Here is a 14,061-nt window from a genome sequence, read left to right as displayed (position 1 = left end):
CCTCTTCCACGCGGGGGAGTCGCTGGGCGGAGCGCCCCCTGGCGGGGCTTCCACCCACTGCACCTTCCCGGGAGGCGCGCCTGCGCGGGAGGCCCCTCCGGCGCGGGGGCGTGGCTTCCTTCGTGGGTGGGTGTGGCGGGACGCAGAGCGCGCTCTCTCGCTCTCCCGCGCGCGCTCATTCTCTTCTCCGGTCCCGCGCAGGAAGTGACTGGGCGGCCTCGGCCCCGCCCTCCCTCGAGAGCCCAGGCTATAAGTAGGCGCGGCCCGCGCGCCTTCCCAGACAGAGCCGTGTGCGCACGAGGTCGGGCGTCAGCGCTGCCGGCGCCGCTGATTGGCCGAGACGGGCGGACGCTAAGCCAGGGAAGGGAGAGGAGCAGCCGGCGCGAGGCGGCGACACTCCCGGGCAGACGCCGCTCGGGTCAGACCACCTGAGGGGACTCCGCCGGCGACGCCACTCCTACGGGCCCAACTCGGTGAGGCGGAGAGAAAGAGCGGGCGGGCGGGGGAGCGGGCGCTTCTTCCTCCTCCGGGTTTCCCTCAGGCGGGAGCGGCCGTTACGCGCAGGCGGGAAACGGGGGTCTGCCGGCCCTCACGGTGGAGGCGCGCGAGGGGCGGGGAGGGTCCCCCGGGAGGGGAGGGGGAGGGGCCCGACGCCCCCCTGAGGGAAAGGGAGCGAGCGAGCGCCCGCCTCGGACTCCTGTCAGGACAGGCCGGTGACCTTGGCGCGGGCGGTATGGCTGCTGGTGCGGCCGGCCGGCCTCTTTGTCCCGCGCGGAAGCCGGCTCAGCGCCGCCCTCGGAGCGGGGAGGAAGCCCTGAGCGCCTGGCCGGGGTGAGGGGCTCCCCCTGGAGTCGGCCAGGTGTTTGTTGGGGGCCCAGTCCATCTGGCTCAGTACAGTGGTACCTCAGGTTACAGACGATTCAGGTTACAGACGCTTCAGATTGGAATCCACTAACCCAGAAATAGTGCTTCAGGTTAAGAACTTTGCTTCAGGATGAGAACAGAAATCGTGCTCTGGCAGCGGGAGGCCCCATTAGCTAAAGTGGTGCTTCAGGTTAAGAACAGCTTCAGGTTAAGAACGGACCTCCGGAACGAATTAAGTTCTTAACCTGAGGTACCACTGTACTTAATTCGTTCTGGAGGTCCGTGCTTCACCTGATACTGTCTTAACCTGAAGCACCACTTCAGCTAATGGGCCTCCCGCTGCTGCTGCACGATTTCTGTTCTCATCCTGAAGCAAAGTTCTTAACCCGAGGTACTATTTCTGGGTTAGCAGAGTCTGTATCCTGAAGCGTATGTAACCTGAGGTACCACTGTATTGCCTCAGCCGTGGCTCTCGAGGGCTTGAGGCAGGAGTCTCCTCTTCCTACCTGGTCTACGGACCTTCCATGTGGTGGGCGGCATGGGCTGACTGACACAAGGCTTTTCTTCTTTTCTCTCTCCTCCCCTCCAATTTCCTTCCAGGATGAGAGACTCCCGGTTGCCACCTCCTTCTTCGCACAGACGTCCTTCTTCCTCCTCCTCCTTCGCAGCAGGATGGCGGACCAGGCAGCTCCCCTGAGCATCTCTTTCAGCCAAAGGAACTTGACCACAGAGACTGGCATACCCAGCTTATAGCAGTGACTTTCTGGCCCTGCAGTATTTAATTTTGTAACACTATTTATTACAGTATTTTTTTAATCATACCTCAGTTTTTGTTTACACATCAAAGTAACGAGTTGCTTGTTGGGAGCCGCCAAAGTTAGTTATCATGGAGACAACCACCGCCACTGTGAGGAGTTACATCACCACCGCCCTGAGCGGCACAGCCTCCTCAGGCCCCTTGGTGGATTTCCTGTGGATGCTGATATTAGGTTTTATCATTGCCTTCATCCTGGCATTCTCAGTGGGTGCCAATGACGTAGCAAATTCCTTTGGCACCGCCGTGGGCTCTGGGGTGGTGACCCTCCGGCAAGCCTGCATCCTGGCATCTATCTTTGAGACGGTGGGCTCTGTGTTGCTTGGAGCCAAAGTAAGCGAGACCATCCGGAAGGGGCTGATAGACGTTGAAATGTACAACACCACCCAAGAGCTGCTCATGGCTGGCTCCATCAGTGCCATGTTCGGTGAGGAAAACATCCATTCCTTCTTGCCTGCGCTTGGAAACTTAAAAGCACTTGAATGTGGCTCACATTGTTCATGCTGGGTGTCTTGCTGTGAATTAAAACTTCAAGTGGCTCAGTTGTTGCCCAAAGTCCACTTAACCCTTTCTTTGCCTTTCTTTCTTAGGCTCAGCTGTTTGGCAACTAGTGGCTTCGTTTTTGAAGCTTCCCATTTCTGGTACACATTGTATTGTCGGGGCGACAATTGGCTTCTCTCTCGTTGCCAAAGGACAGGAAGGAGTCAAGTGGTCCGAATTGCTTAAAGTTGGTAAGCAATAACCTTATGACCATCTTTTCCTTAATAAATGCAGGCCTTGATTTCAGTATGTAATTTTAATGTGGCAACAGCATTGTCTTGCAGTAGCAAATATTTAGTGTGCCCTTAATTCTTTTCCAGTGCTGTCCTGGTTCATCTCTCCCCTCCTTTCTGGCATCATGTCTGCTGTCCTGTTCTTTGTTGTCCGTAGGTTCATTCTTTCCAAGGTAGGTCGTCTTCCCAATAAAACCTGATGTTCATATGAGATGAATGTGTTGGGTGGGGACTCCTGAAACATGCTGATGCCGGCATGTCAAAACTCACATTGGGAGCCATGAGCTTTATCAACTGAAGCTGGAATGCTAATAATGGATTGCAAAATGTGCCCCCCCAGGTAGCCTACAAGCCTACTGTAATTTTTAATTTGTGTCCGTCTGTGGACAGCTTCCACTTGGCTGGACACTTGCCAAGTGTTGGCATTTTTACTTTCCTCGGCACTGAGTATGCTGAAGATAATTTAAAAAAAAATAGTTTAGTGTTCTAGGCAGAACAAATGCTATGTAAACCACAGTTTAAAACATTGCATATGTGGCTTATGTGAAATGTAATTAAGTTTTCCCCAGCAGCAGATTCTCACATCTCTAAAAGATGAATTGTCTCTGTTACAGCTGTCCAGAGTCCTCTGTTGAGAGGTTGTTTCTTTTCATGCAGGCACATGGCTGAATAGATCTGTAGTCCACAGTCTGGCCTAGACTAGATGGGAGGGGCAACAGCAAATTGCCACTGGCAACTTTGAATCTAGATTTGAGTAGCATTGTATTCATTTCAGAGACCCAGTTTCAATTGTATTGTGTTAAATCATGCTATGATAGTTACAAAGCAATGCATTTGTAAAAGTGGGCAATTCCCCACAGAAATGTGGGCTTGAATAATGTTTCACTTATGTGGTATTGCTGTGAGCAAAGGGGACCTAGGTTTGCCAATTGCGAAACTCCTTGTCTTGTAGGTAGATCCCGTTCCGAATGGTTTGCGTGCATTGCCCATCTTCTATGCCTGTACAATCGGGATCAACCTCTTCTCCATTATGTACAGTGGTGCGCCTTGTAAGTAGACATTGAAACAAGAGCTTGAATTTTTATAAGCCTTTATTAACTTCTCAATCAAACAAAGAATTTTACCCCTTTTGCTTTACAGGAATGACTTCTCCTAGAAGGCAGCTGGCCTGGGCCAGTTACAGAAGGCTGCAGGCTCAACCCTAGATAATAGTTTCCTCCCTCCTACCCAAGAGGCCTGCCTGCTCACAATCTAAATGGCTAGTAGAGACCTGTTCTCCTTAGTCCTCACAGAAGCTGCAGATTCTGACAGCTTAGCTGCTGATACTGGGGTGCCACAGGCTCCCTCCTTTAATTACCTGCAAATCCTGACACTCTCCTCTTCCCCCTCCCCCTTTGCCTCTTTGCTGAGACCTGGGATGCTAGCTGCTGAGAAAGAAGGGGGCCTTCTCAACATTCTGCTTAATGAATTCAGGCTCATGGCAGGGCAAGAGGCCCTGTGGTGTTTTTTCCGATGATGCCTTGATTGCGTTTGATCCCAAATAATTCATCCTGTTATCCTCCCGCCCCCCAAGAAGAGCTGCTGGCAACCAAGTACTTTGAAGAGGAATTCCATGGTCCTTTCTTGTGGCTTTCTGGGGTCTCTCAGTTGAAATCTTAAACTGTCTGTTACTAAGAGTAGGAGAAAGAAGCTGCCTTCTAGTTCAATAAATAAGATGTAGGATTAGGTTGTGACTGGTGGAAAGCAGATGGGTGTCAGGAATTCTAAGTTGCAAGTTGTCTGATGAAGGTTAAAAGCTTAGATTTGAATATTGGTTGCCTCAAGGTGAGAGACGGTGGCAGCTCTGACACAAAGAATATGGGGCAAGGGTAGGCTGTGGCGCCACGTCCCACTTGAAATGGGGGATGGTTTGCGCCACAGTTGCTCTGTGGTACTTGGGGGTCAGATAAATGTCAATCACAAATTTGTGGGCTCCCTCCTGGTTTTGCCTCGGAGCCTTTTGTTACTATGGACACTCTCTGCATCTAGCCTCATGCCTTTAGGGGGCCAAGTAAACAAAAAGTGCAGCTAACCATGGAAGTGAGGGGTGGGCAGGGAGAAGCGACTTGCATCCAGGTGTGTTATGGTTGGAGGCTAGGACCTGACTTGAACTACCTAATTCCAGCAGGGCAAATCCTTTTCTGTAGATGAGGCCTTATGCTGTGAGAGACCATGAAGTTTCTGTAGCTGGGCCAACTTGGGCTAACTCTGTAAAAAGCATCTTGTGAGTCTGAGACAGGTTTGGGAAGCCTGATGATGTGAGTGGGGCTGTTTCCAAACTTCACAAAGACTGTTAACGGAGGGAGGGTTTTAGAGTATGTGGATGTTGGATGGAAAGAATGTAACCTGGCAGGTTGTACTTTTTACTTCTGTTAAGCTGCAATTGTAACTTTGAATGCTAGACTTCATGGCCTGTTGATATGGAAGACATAGATGTTGCAGATCTCAGAAGAGCAAGAAACCCTGGTCACTAAACCTTCTATTCAGCTGGGGAAGAGCTCTTTTGTGCTGGGAGGGGCCTCGCCGGCCTTGGGGTTTTCAAGATGCATTGTTTTATTTCCTAGTGCTGGGCTTTGACAAACTTCCCGTCTGGGGCATCGTCCTCATATCGGCGGGGAGCGCTGTTCTGTGTGCTCTCATCGTCTGGTTCTTTGTCTGTCCAAGAATGAAGAAGAAAATTGCACGTAAGTACATTTAGAATTGTACATAATGTAATCTTTCAAATGTATATCTGAATGCAGTGAGAGGCTGGCTGTTTGCTTTCAAGCGTAATCTAAACATGAAGCGCCCTTCATGCGTCTTCCCACAAGGCACTTAACTGGCACAAATGGATGTCTTCTGGATTTTGTGCAGCTGAGAACTTAAGAGCCTTTTCTGTGTGCACTTGTATCTGTTCCCTGTGTCAGGCCAAGTGACAAAAGGCAGACATAAACTCTATGCACATAGGTGGTAGGAAAGGGATACCCAAGAGAGGCATGTCTGTCATATCTAAAGCCCTGGATGTAGACCCCTGTGCACATCCTCAGCCTTTTTTGCCCAGTGTTTTCACAGATGCTATAAACAGGATTCAAAACCTACTAGCTCAGGGCTGCTGCTTTAAGAGAGAGGCGAGGCAAGGTTTCGGGCATCTCTTTATGCACATTATGAAGGCTTTCTCGTTTGTCCTCCTGCAACTTCACTTCCTTCTGCAGAAGAGATCAAATCAAGTCCCTCTGAGAGTCCCTTAATGAAGAAGAAGAGCAGCCTGAAAGAGCAGGATGAGGCCAAGGTGGATAATAAGATTGCTGATGATGATGACCAGAGGAATTCCCCTACCGAAGGGGAGCCATCCTCTGTGCCCCACAGAGCAGCTGTGGAGGAAAGGATGGTCTCCTTCAACCTGGGAGAGCTGGAGGAGATTCCAGAGCGGGAGCGGCTGCCCAGGGTGGAGATGAAGGAGACCAGCATTGACAGCGGTGAGTTGGCTCTGAAGCGGGGCATGAGGGGTGGGGCAGCTCAAGCAAGTGTGAGCTGTGATGCCAGGGCAGTTTCCCTTCTTGCGCCAACCCAGACTTTCTGCCTGCAGGAGCCATGTCCTTTCCAAACGGTAACCTTGCCCAATTTAACCAGGCTGTCAGCAGCCAGATGAGTTCCAGCGGGCATTACCACACGGTGCACAAGGACTCTGGCCTGTACAAGGAACTGCTGCACAAGCTCCACCTGGCCAAGGTGGGGGACTGCATGGGCGACTCCTCGGCGGACAGCAAGCCCCTGCGCCGCAACAACAGCTACACCTCATACACCATGGCCATCTGCGGAATGCCCCTGGACTCGTTCCGGGTGAAGGAGCCTGAGCCAAAGGGAGCAGATGAGGCGGAGAGGCTGGCATGGTCTGGATCAGATTCCAAGAAGAGGATCCGGATGGACAGCTACACCAGCTACTGCAACGCTGTGGCCGACCCCCACCCAGCTGACGTGGACTTGAGCCAGGCAGAGAAGGGTGGCAGCAGCGGCTCCCTGGATGAGTGGCACGACCAGGACAAGCCAGAGGTGTCCCTCCTCTTTCAATTCCTGCAGATCCTGACGGCCTGCTTTGGGTCCTTCGCCCATGGGGGAAATGATGTGAGGTCAGTGGCTGGGCAGCTTGAGTGGTTTAGAAAGTTCTATTTTCCCATAAGGCCCTGCCTGTAATGGAGCCTTTGGCAAAGTGGCTCCCTGCTGGGGTTTTCCCTTCTTTGTCTTTCCACTTAATTGATCCCTGTGTGTTCCCTTTTGGCAGCAACGCGATTGGTCCTCTGGTTGCCCTGTACTTGGTCTACAGAACAGGCGACGTGTCTTCAAAGGTGGCGACACCGATTTGGCTCTTGCTGTACGGTGGTGTCGGGATCTGCACTGGCCTGTGGATCTGGGGGAGGAGGGTCATTCAGACCATGGGGAAGGATCTCACTCCCATCACACCATCTAGGTAAAGTGGAAAGCTTTTTTGCTTTATACTGAGCACGCTGAGGGGGGGAAGTAAACTGTGTGGTTTGGAGGGCTGGGCTGGAATGGAGCTGGCAGATGTACGGACCCTGCTAGCTGAAAAGGTCTTGGGTTTGTCCGCTTGCTTTGAAGGTGTTTAGAACTCGGTTATGTAAGCATCAGTGTGAAGGTTTTTCATCACACCTAAAGTATTCCTGATGCAAGCTTACCGTCTCTAACAAGAAAAATAACCCCCAGCAAAGCTTCAGCCATGCCTTCTTCTGAAGCAGTTTGTTTTCTTTAGTGGATGCTCTTGACCCACTGAAGGTGGTGGACTCTCCTTCATTGGAGGCTTTTAAGCAGAAGTTGGCTGCCCATCTGTCAGGAATTATTGAGCTGTGGTTCCTTCATGGCACGGGGTTGGACTAAATGAGCTTTGGGGGTTCAACTCTGTTTCCACAACCCTTCAACTATCTGCCTTGTTCTTTTCACCCTTTGAGCTAGTTCTTTCTGACAATGCCGCATGTTTTCCTCTTTATACCTGCTCAGTTTCTTCAGCTTTGCTTCATGCCCTTCCTGAGTTTGCTTAGCGCTTTGTAGCCTTCAGCCTTTGAACTGGGTAGTTGTGCCTTGTGCGCAGCGGACAAGCCTTTCATCTGTGCCAGCCTCCCCTGGGGGCTTTTTCCTCTAGCCTCCTTGATGTGTAAAGGTTTACTGTTTCAGTCTTGGCAGCAGAGCAAAAAAATGTGACTGCTAGGACTCTTTATCTCTTCAGGGCTCACACCTATCATAAAGGTGTGTGTTTGGCTCTGCAGATGCCAAGGTGCTCTGCATCACTCACCAGTGCAGCAGCCAAAGGCGCTACCATTTCCTCCTACCTTAGAGCAGAGGGAGGGGTAACAGGATAATTGCAGCCCCCTTTGGAAGCTCCAGGAGGAAGAGGAAGGCTGGGGGCTCCTTGGCCAGAGGGTGGTGAGCGTAAATTGTGACATTGCCAGACATGGATAATTTAATATTGTGTCCTTGACTCTGTTGCCAGCCCTGAATGAGGCCTTGAAGAGTGTGGGATGTCGATTCAGGCTTACAGCTAGACTTCAAAACAGAATAATGTAGAGTGGGGCAGCCAAATGTTACATGGTTAGCAGTAACTGCAGGGTCCCTTATCTTTTCTTTTAGCTGCAGCTGGAGGGCAGAGTGTCAGCTTCCGCCTGCCTTTCCTATGAGCAAGAGCTATGAGCCCATGTAGGGTAAAGGAAGGAGAAATGTCAGGGCAGTTGGAGGCTGTAGTTCACTTCCCAGCCCCAGCAAAAGGGAAAACCAACTTTAAATGGAAGGGGTGGGGATTGTGACAACCTTGGGCTCCACTTTGGGAACCCTGATATATTGAAGCTGCCCAGTGGCTCATCTTAACACCAGCTCTTTGTCCACAGTGGCTTCAGCATTGAGCTGGCGTCCGCTTTGACCGTAGTAATTGCTTCAAATGTTGGCTTGCCTATCAGCACGACTCACTGCAAGGTAAGTGGAAGAGCTTCTTTGCGTAACACCTGGATCTATGTCACTGTCAAGGGCAGCCCAGTTGAGGATCGGGGGCTCTACAAGAGCATTTTGGGAAGAAAGTGGGTCTATAGAGTGGCAGATTTTGGCTGGCTCAAGAACCGGGGTGGGGTATTGCATTTTTATTCTCATACCTGGGCTGGGAGAGAGTTGTTTGCTCAAGGCCACCTCGGCTTCATGGCTGAGCAGGGATCTGATTCCTGATCTTGCAGATCCAAGTCCTAGCACACTTTCCCTTTTGCCTCTGTCTCAGTTTGAGAACTGGATTAAGCTTGCTTTTAAAATTCATTTGAGCTCTAAGGTAATGGAGAGTTCTTCACACGCTTCATCGTTTTGTGAACTGAATGAATTCTGGACTGTTCTGACTAGCCTTTGTGGCCCGCCTGTCTTGGTGCCTGGGACTTTCAGATCTTATCCCTTGTCAGGAGTGCTTGTGCAAGACCTGTGCTTTGTCCCTTGCTGCAGGTGGGTTCTGTGGTCTCTGTGGGATGGCTGCGCTCCAAGAAAGCCGTGGACTGGCGCCTGTTCCGCAACATCTTCATGGCCTGGTTCGTCACAGTCCCAATTTCTGGTCTCATCAGTGCTGCCATCATGGCACTGTTCAAGTACCCCATCCTAGGGCGATGAAACAGACGTGCCAGCAACCCCGTAGCTTTGCTGCCCACAAGCGCCTGTCTGCATATCCTTGCCAAGTGGCTGAAACAGTGTTAGGGTGACTCCACCATGTGCAAGAGGGGCCGGTTGTCTTCTTGATGCTGTACCTGCTTTTACGCGTAAATCTCTTGTCTTGGAACTAGAGAAGTCCCACTTCTGCTGGGCTGTGAATAATTGTGTCTACATTTCTATACTGTTTTGTATTGAGCTTTAACTTCATAATTAATGTTGTTAGACCTATCATTCTTGTTCTCTGAGCTGAGCCTTGAACCTGGCGAGCACAATGAGGAGGAGGGAGTAGCTTAGCAGAAATGTATGTGATGAGGGGCCACTTTTATAAATAAAAAAACTTTTTAAAATAAAGTAGGCTGGGGTGTGTTTTGGTGGGGGGGCAGCGCTGAATCTTTGTTTGGAAGTACATGGTACTGGGGCCCAAGACAGCCATCTTGTTAAATACGCACCAATCCAGTTTGGCTCAGTGAGCCAAGAATGTCTGCCTGTGCAAGTGGCTTCACTGCATGATTTGGAAATGGCAGCACCTGTAGAGTTGAAAGGTGACCCCAAGGGTCATCTAGTTCAACCCCCTGTAATGCAGGAATCACAGCTAAAGAATCTCTGGCAGATGGCCAGCCTCCCAATGAAGGGGAATCCATTACCTTCTGAAGGATTCCTGGAGATAGTCCTCTCCTTTATGAATGAAGGGGCTATTGATGTCTGCTCAGCCTGCACAGCTGGAGGCAGCAATGCTTCTGAACGCCAGTTTCTGGTAACCACAGGAGGGGAGAGGACTCTTGGGAGTGAATCTACTTGAGGGTCTCCAGCTAGGGCATCTGGTCGGCCACTGTGAGAACAGGTTACTGGACTAGATGGGCCATCGGCCCGATCCTGCAGGTTCTTTTTTTCCTGAATGATCCAAATTTGTTCCTTAATGTCAAATGCACTTGCAAAGATAAGCATTAAAACGTTAACTAACAGGCCACAAAATCAAAGAACCAGCATGAAAATATCAAATATTTGAACCATTGCCAAAAAGCTCAGGAAGATCAAAAGGACTTTGCAGAAAGGCAGGCGCCTGGGGAGATCCTGTGAGGCACCACCTTCAAAGCAGTCCCGTATATTTGTTTATAGGTGGGTACCCAGGGAGGGCAGGAGCAGCCCTGAAGTGCTCTGGCCCTCAGCCGTGAAAAGGTTTTCTAGGTCCCAGCAAACAGACTGGGTGCCTTAGGGGATTGATATACCACAGGTGTCACATGATACCAGCCAGTCCTAACTAGTTATCTGGCAGACACATTCTGTCCTGAGGGCAGTTTACGGAGACAGCCCCATGTAATGAGCCTGACCTGCAGGTTACTGGAGCATGGAGCGCAGAGGCCCTGCCCTGCCCACCTGGTTTATCATGGAAGCTAGGAGTTAAGGCATTCCATTCCAAAGAATGGGTCTGAGCTTTGCTGAGGTCAAGGTCGAGCTGTCCAGGGGAGCCCTCCACTTCCATGCTGTCCTGTCCACCTTGCCTTAATCCCCTCATCCCTTGAGGCACATATGGGTGGTGGTGGGGGAGACCTAGAACTTCTTTCATCCCCCTTGAAGATGGTTAAGCATATTTTCTGGCATGCCGTCAGTCCTGGAAGATCATAGCCAAATGCTCTGAGGAGCATCTGGCACACTGGTAAGTGGGCGCTTCAGCAGCCATGTGGATGAGCAGTTTAACTGCAATGTTGAGAAGCTGGTCTTATTTCATGCAGCCTCCTGTTGCCTCTATAGCATGCTCTAATCTTCAAGCTTCACCCTGTAATTATATAATTACGCTTTCCCCCACTGCTGGCTCCGTGGACTTGTGAGCTGGGGTGGGGGCAGCAGGGGAGTCCTGCAAGGATCTGTGCTGGCCCTGAGGACTTCCTGCGCTGTAGTCAACTGCAGATCGTTCTTTCCCAGGCAACTCTCCCCTTCCTGGCATTTTATCTCATCTCGTAATCTGCTCTGAAGAATATTCCATGGCTGTTAAGTCCTGCTGTTGGGAAAGTGGTGAGAGGCAGTTGGGGAACTGTAGAGATGATCCTAATGTAAGCAGAGCCTGGTCTGCATCTAGTTATGTGGCTAGCCAGCTACAGTGCCTTCCTGAGTGTTCCTCTGCCCTGCAATTGGTATTCAGCTCCAGTTGGAATGTCTCAGGGGGGCTGGGGTGATCTAGTCCACCATTTCTGGTAGCAGCCAGCCAGATGTTCTGGTAGCTCCCATGCATGGCCTGGGCAGATGGCCTCCCATGTTTGATCCTCCCCGGGAAGCCCCACAGATAGCACACTGCAGTAATCCACTCTTGAAGTAACCAGTGCATGAACTTTAGTTGAGAGTTCTGCATTGGAGGATGTTGGACTAGATGAGCTTTGGGGTCCCTTCCAACTCGACCATCCTATGATTCTACTGTGGCAAGGCTTTCCCGATCCAAAAATCAATGCTTCATTGGAAAGTGGGGAGGTACAATTTGCCTTGAAGGAGTCAGTGCTGCGCCACCTCCTTAAGAAGACTCTTGCCCTGGCCCCATAACTGTTAACAACTATTGCCCAGTGGCAGATATCCACTTTCTGGACAAGGTTCTTGAGAAGGTTGACGGTCCAACTTCAGGCATGTTTGGAGAAAGTGGATTACTTAGATCTGTTCCAATCTGGCTTCAGGCCTGGTCATGGCATCCAAACTGACTTGGTTGACCTTGACTGATGACATTTATTGAGAGAGAGATGAGAGTGTTGTGCAATCTTGGCTCATTCTCCTCAATCTGCCGCTTAGGATAGTGTTGGCCCCAGTATACTTCCAGACAGGTGCGCCATCTCCTAGGGGCTGAGCCCAATATGCAGATGATGCCCAGCTCCATCTCTCTGTTCCACCTGAATCAGGAGAGGTGGTTGAGGTGTTAGACCAGCGCTTGGAGGCAGTGATGGGTTGGGTGTGGGTCAATAAACAGAACCTGAGTGCTGAAAAGACAGAGGTGTGACGGGCCCCAGATTCTCAGGCCCAACAGATGGGGAGCTGACTTGCCCTTGGTGGGGTTGCGCTCCCTTGGAAGGCGCAGCTTTGGAGTTTGCTCCTGGGTTCAGCACTGTCACTGGACTCTCAGCTGACCTTAGCTACCTTATTTCAGCTCTGGCTGATTTGCCAGCTTTAACGCCGTTTGGATTGAGGTGACTTGGCTGCTGTACTCTGCACGCGGTAACTTCCAGATTGGATAATTGCAGCACACACTATGTTCTTTGCCAGCTGCTCTCCACAGCCATTTTCAGCCTAGCCCACCTCACAGGGTTGTTGGGAGGACAAAAGGGGTGAAGGGATCACGGAGCTGTTTAGAAGGAAGAGCAAAAGCCAATTCTGATGGTCCGCAGAACATTGAGGCTTGAGACTCCCTCAGAACCTCTCCTTCACTGGAGGTTTTTAAACAGGTTGGGCAGTCATCTGTCAGGAGTTAATTAGCTGTGATTCCTGAATGGCAGAGAGGTTGGACTGAATTAACCCTCAAGGATTCCTTCTGACGCTATGATTCTACGGCTATCCATCTTGCGTTGCTCTGGAATGGGATGCCGAACCGTTCTCTGAGGTCCAGAACATTTTAAACTCTAATGCAATATCGGTTAGCAAAACTATGCCGCCATCTCTAATTGGTTTTCTTTGCAGCTCTGAGCTGAGAGAGTGCGTTACACTTTGGTCCAATGCGCATAAAGACAAGGTGCTGTCCTTCTGCAAATTAAGAAGTGTCTAAATCCGAGGTCCCCTTTGTGCTTGAGAAACACTCCCCCCCGCAATGATCCTCCTGATTCCCCATCCCCCACTCACCCTGAATGCCCCTGAGCTGCATTGTTGATGCTGCCTGTTGGAAGAATGTTGGGGGGCTGGCAGGCAGGTGTTCTGATTGGTTGGCCCCTTCTCCAGGGGAGCCCGCCTGCCAGAGGAGGAGGAGGAGCCCTCTGTCTCTTTGGCAATGGCTGCTGCTGCTGCGGTTGTGAGCCTGCAAGGTCACAGCAGCTGCTTCTGTTCTTGTAAGGACGTCAGAGGCTGACTATGCCAGTGCAATCCACTTAATAGCTAACTGCCTCTCCCAAATGCCAGCTCAATGCAGTACCTGAAGGGGGAAGCTTTGAAGAGGACATTCTGCCCTGCGTGGAGGTGGGGGGTGTAGCCAAGGTGATTTTGGGTGCAATGGCGGTGCTTTGGCCTGGTGATAAGGGTGGGTGGGCTGTGTCAGGTTTCGTTGACGGGGGTCAATACGTGCTCATGCATATTTCGCCATGGCTAAAGGTCTCGCCTGTTGCAAAACTTGCCGTATTTAGCTTGCGAAAGATGCCGAAATAATTTCGCTAGCAATTGGCTCAACTGGAGCTGGGCAGAGAAGAGCTGTTCTGGGCCTGGAGCATTGGGGACAGGGACCTGCCCTTGATTCTGGGGTGGGGGTGGGGGGCAGTGATGGGCCCAGGCAGGGCAGGTGGGAGGTGTTGCTCCTTCTTGCATGCGGATGAGGGGACAAAGGTGAGGGAATAACCCTGAAATGCAGCAAGCAGCAAATGGCATTAGAAACAATTTCATCCTGATCCAGAGCCCAGTGGGATAATGGTCCATTTCCTGTGCTGTTTTGAGTGTGAGGGAGGGGAGGAGGTTAGCCTGGAGGTTTTAAGATGGGTTGGTTGGTCATTTGCCTGGGATTCTTCAGCTGCAATTCCTGCAGTGGGGCTCCCTTTGAAGGTGACCCAGAAACTACAACTAATCCAGAACGCGGCAGCTAGACTGGTGACTGGGAGTGGCCGCCGAGACCACATAGCACCGGTCTTGAAAGACCTACGTTGGCTCCCGGTGTGTTTCCGAACGCAATTCAAAGTGTTGGTGCTGACCTTAAAAGCCCTAAATGGCCTGGGTCTAGTAAATCTGAAGGAGCGTCTCCAACCC

General features: G+C 51.1%; 1 protein-coding gene across 2 annotated transcripts; it reads left to right on the top strand.

Annotated features, from left to right (window-relative positions):
* Positions 1-214: 214 nt before the first annotated feature.
* Positions 215-9,501, top strand: SLC20A1 (solute carrier family 20 member 1). 2 transcript variants are annotated; one of them, XM_083629432.1, is made up of 11 exons: positions 215-473; positions 1,465-2,105; positions 2,269-2,409; positions 2,539-2,624; positions 3,404-3,500; positions 5,055-5,174; positions 5,682-5,945; positions 6,056-6,596; positions 6,749-6,934; positions 8,361-8,445; positions 8,950-9,501. In XM_083629432.1, exons 2-11 carry the CDS (start codon positions 1,751-1,753, stop codon positions 9,109-9,111), a joined length of 2,037 nt encoding a protein of 678 aa, XP_083485558.1. In that variant the 5' UTR covers positions 215-473; positions 1,465-1,750; the 3' UTR covers positions 9,112-9,501. The 2 variants fall into 2 exon arrangements, with proteins under 2 accessions (XP_083485558.1, XP_083485557.1); XM_083629431.1 differs by having other exon boundaries at positions 237-473; positions 2,539-2,628; positions 3,408-3,500.
* The last annotated feature ends 4,560 nt before the right edge of the window (positions 9,502-14,061 follow it).

Source organism: Podarcis filfolensis (assembly GCF_964270895.1).
Source record: "Podarcis filfolensis genome assembly, chromosome: 8".
NCBI classification, from domain to species: Eukaryota; Metazoa; Chordata; class Lepidosauria; order Squamata; family Lacertidae; genus Podarcis; species Podarcis filfolensis.
The sequence above is the reverse complement of the archived record's forward strand: the minus strand, read 5'-3'. Positions and strand labels throughout refer to the sequence as shown.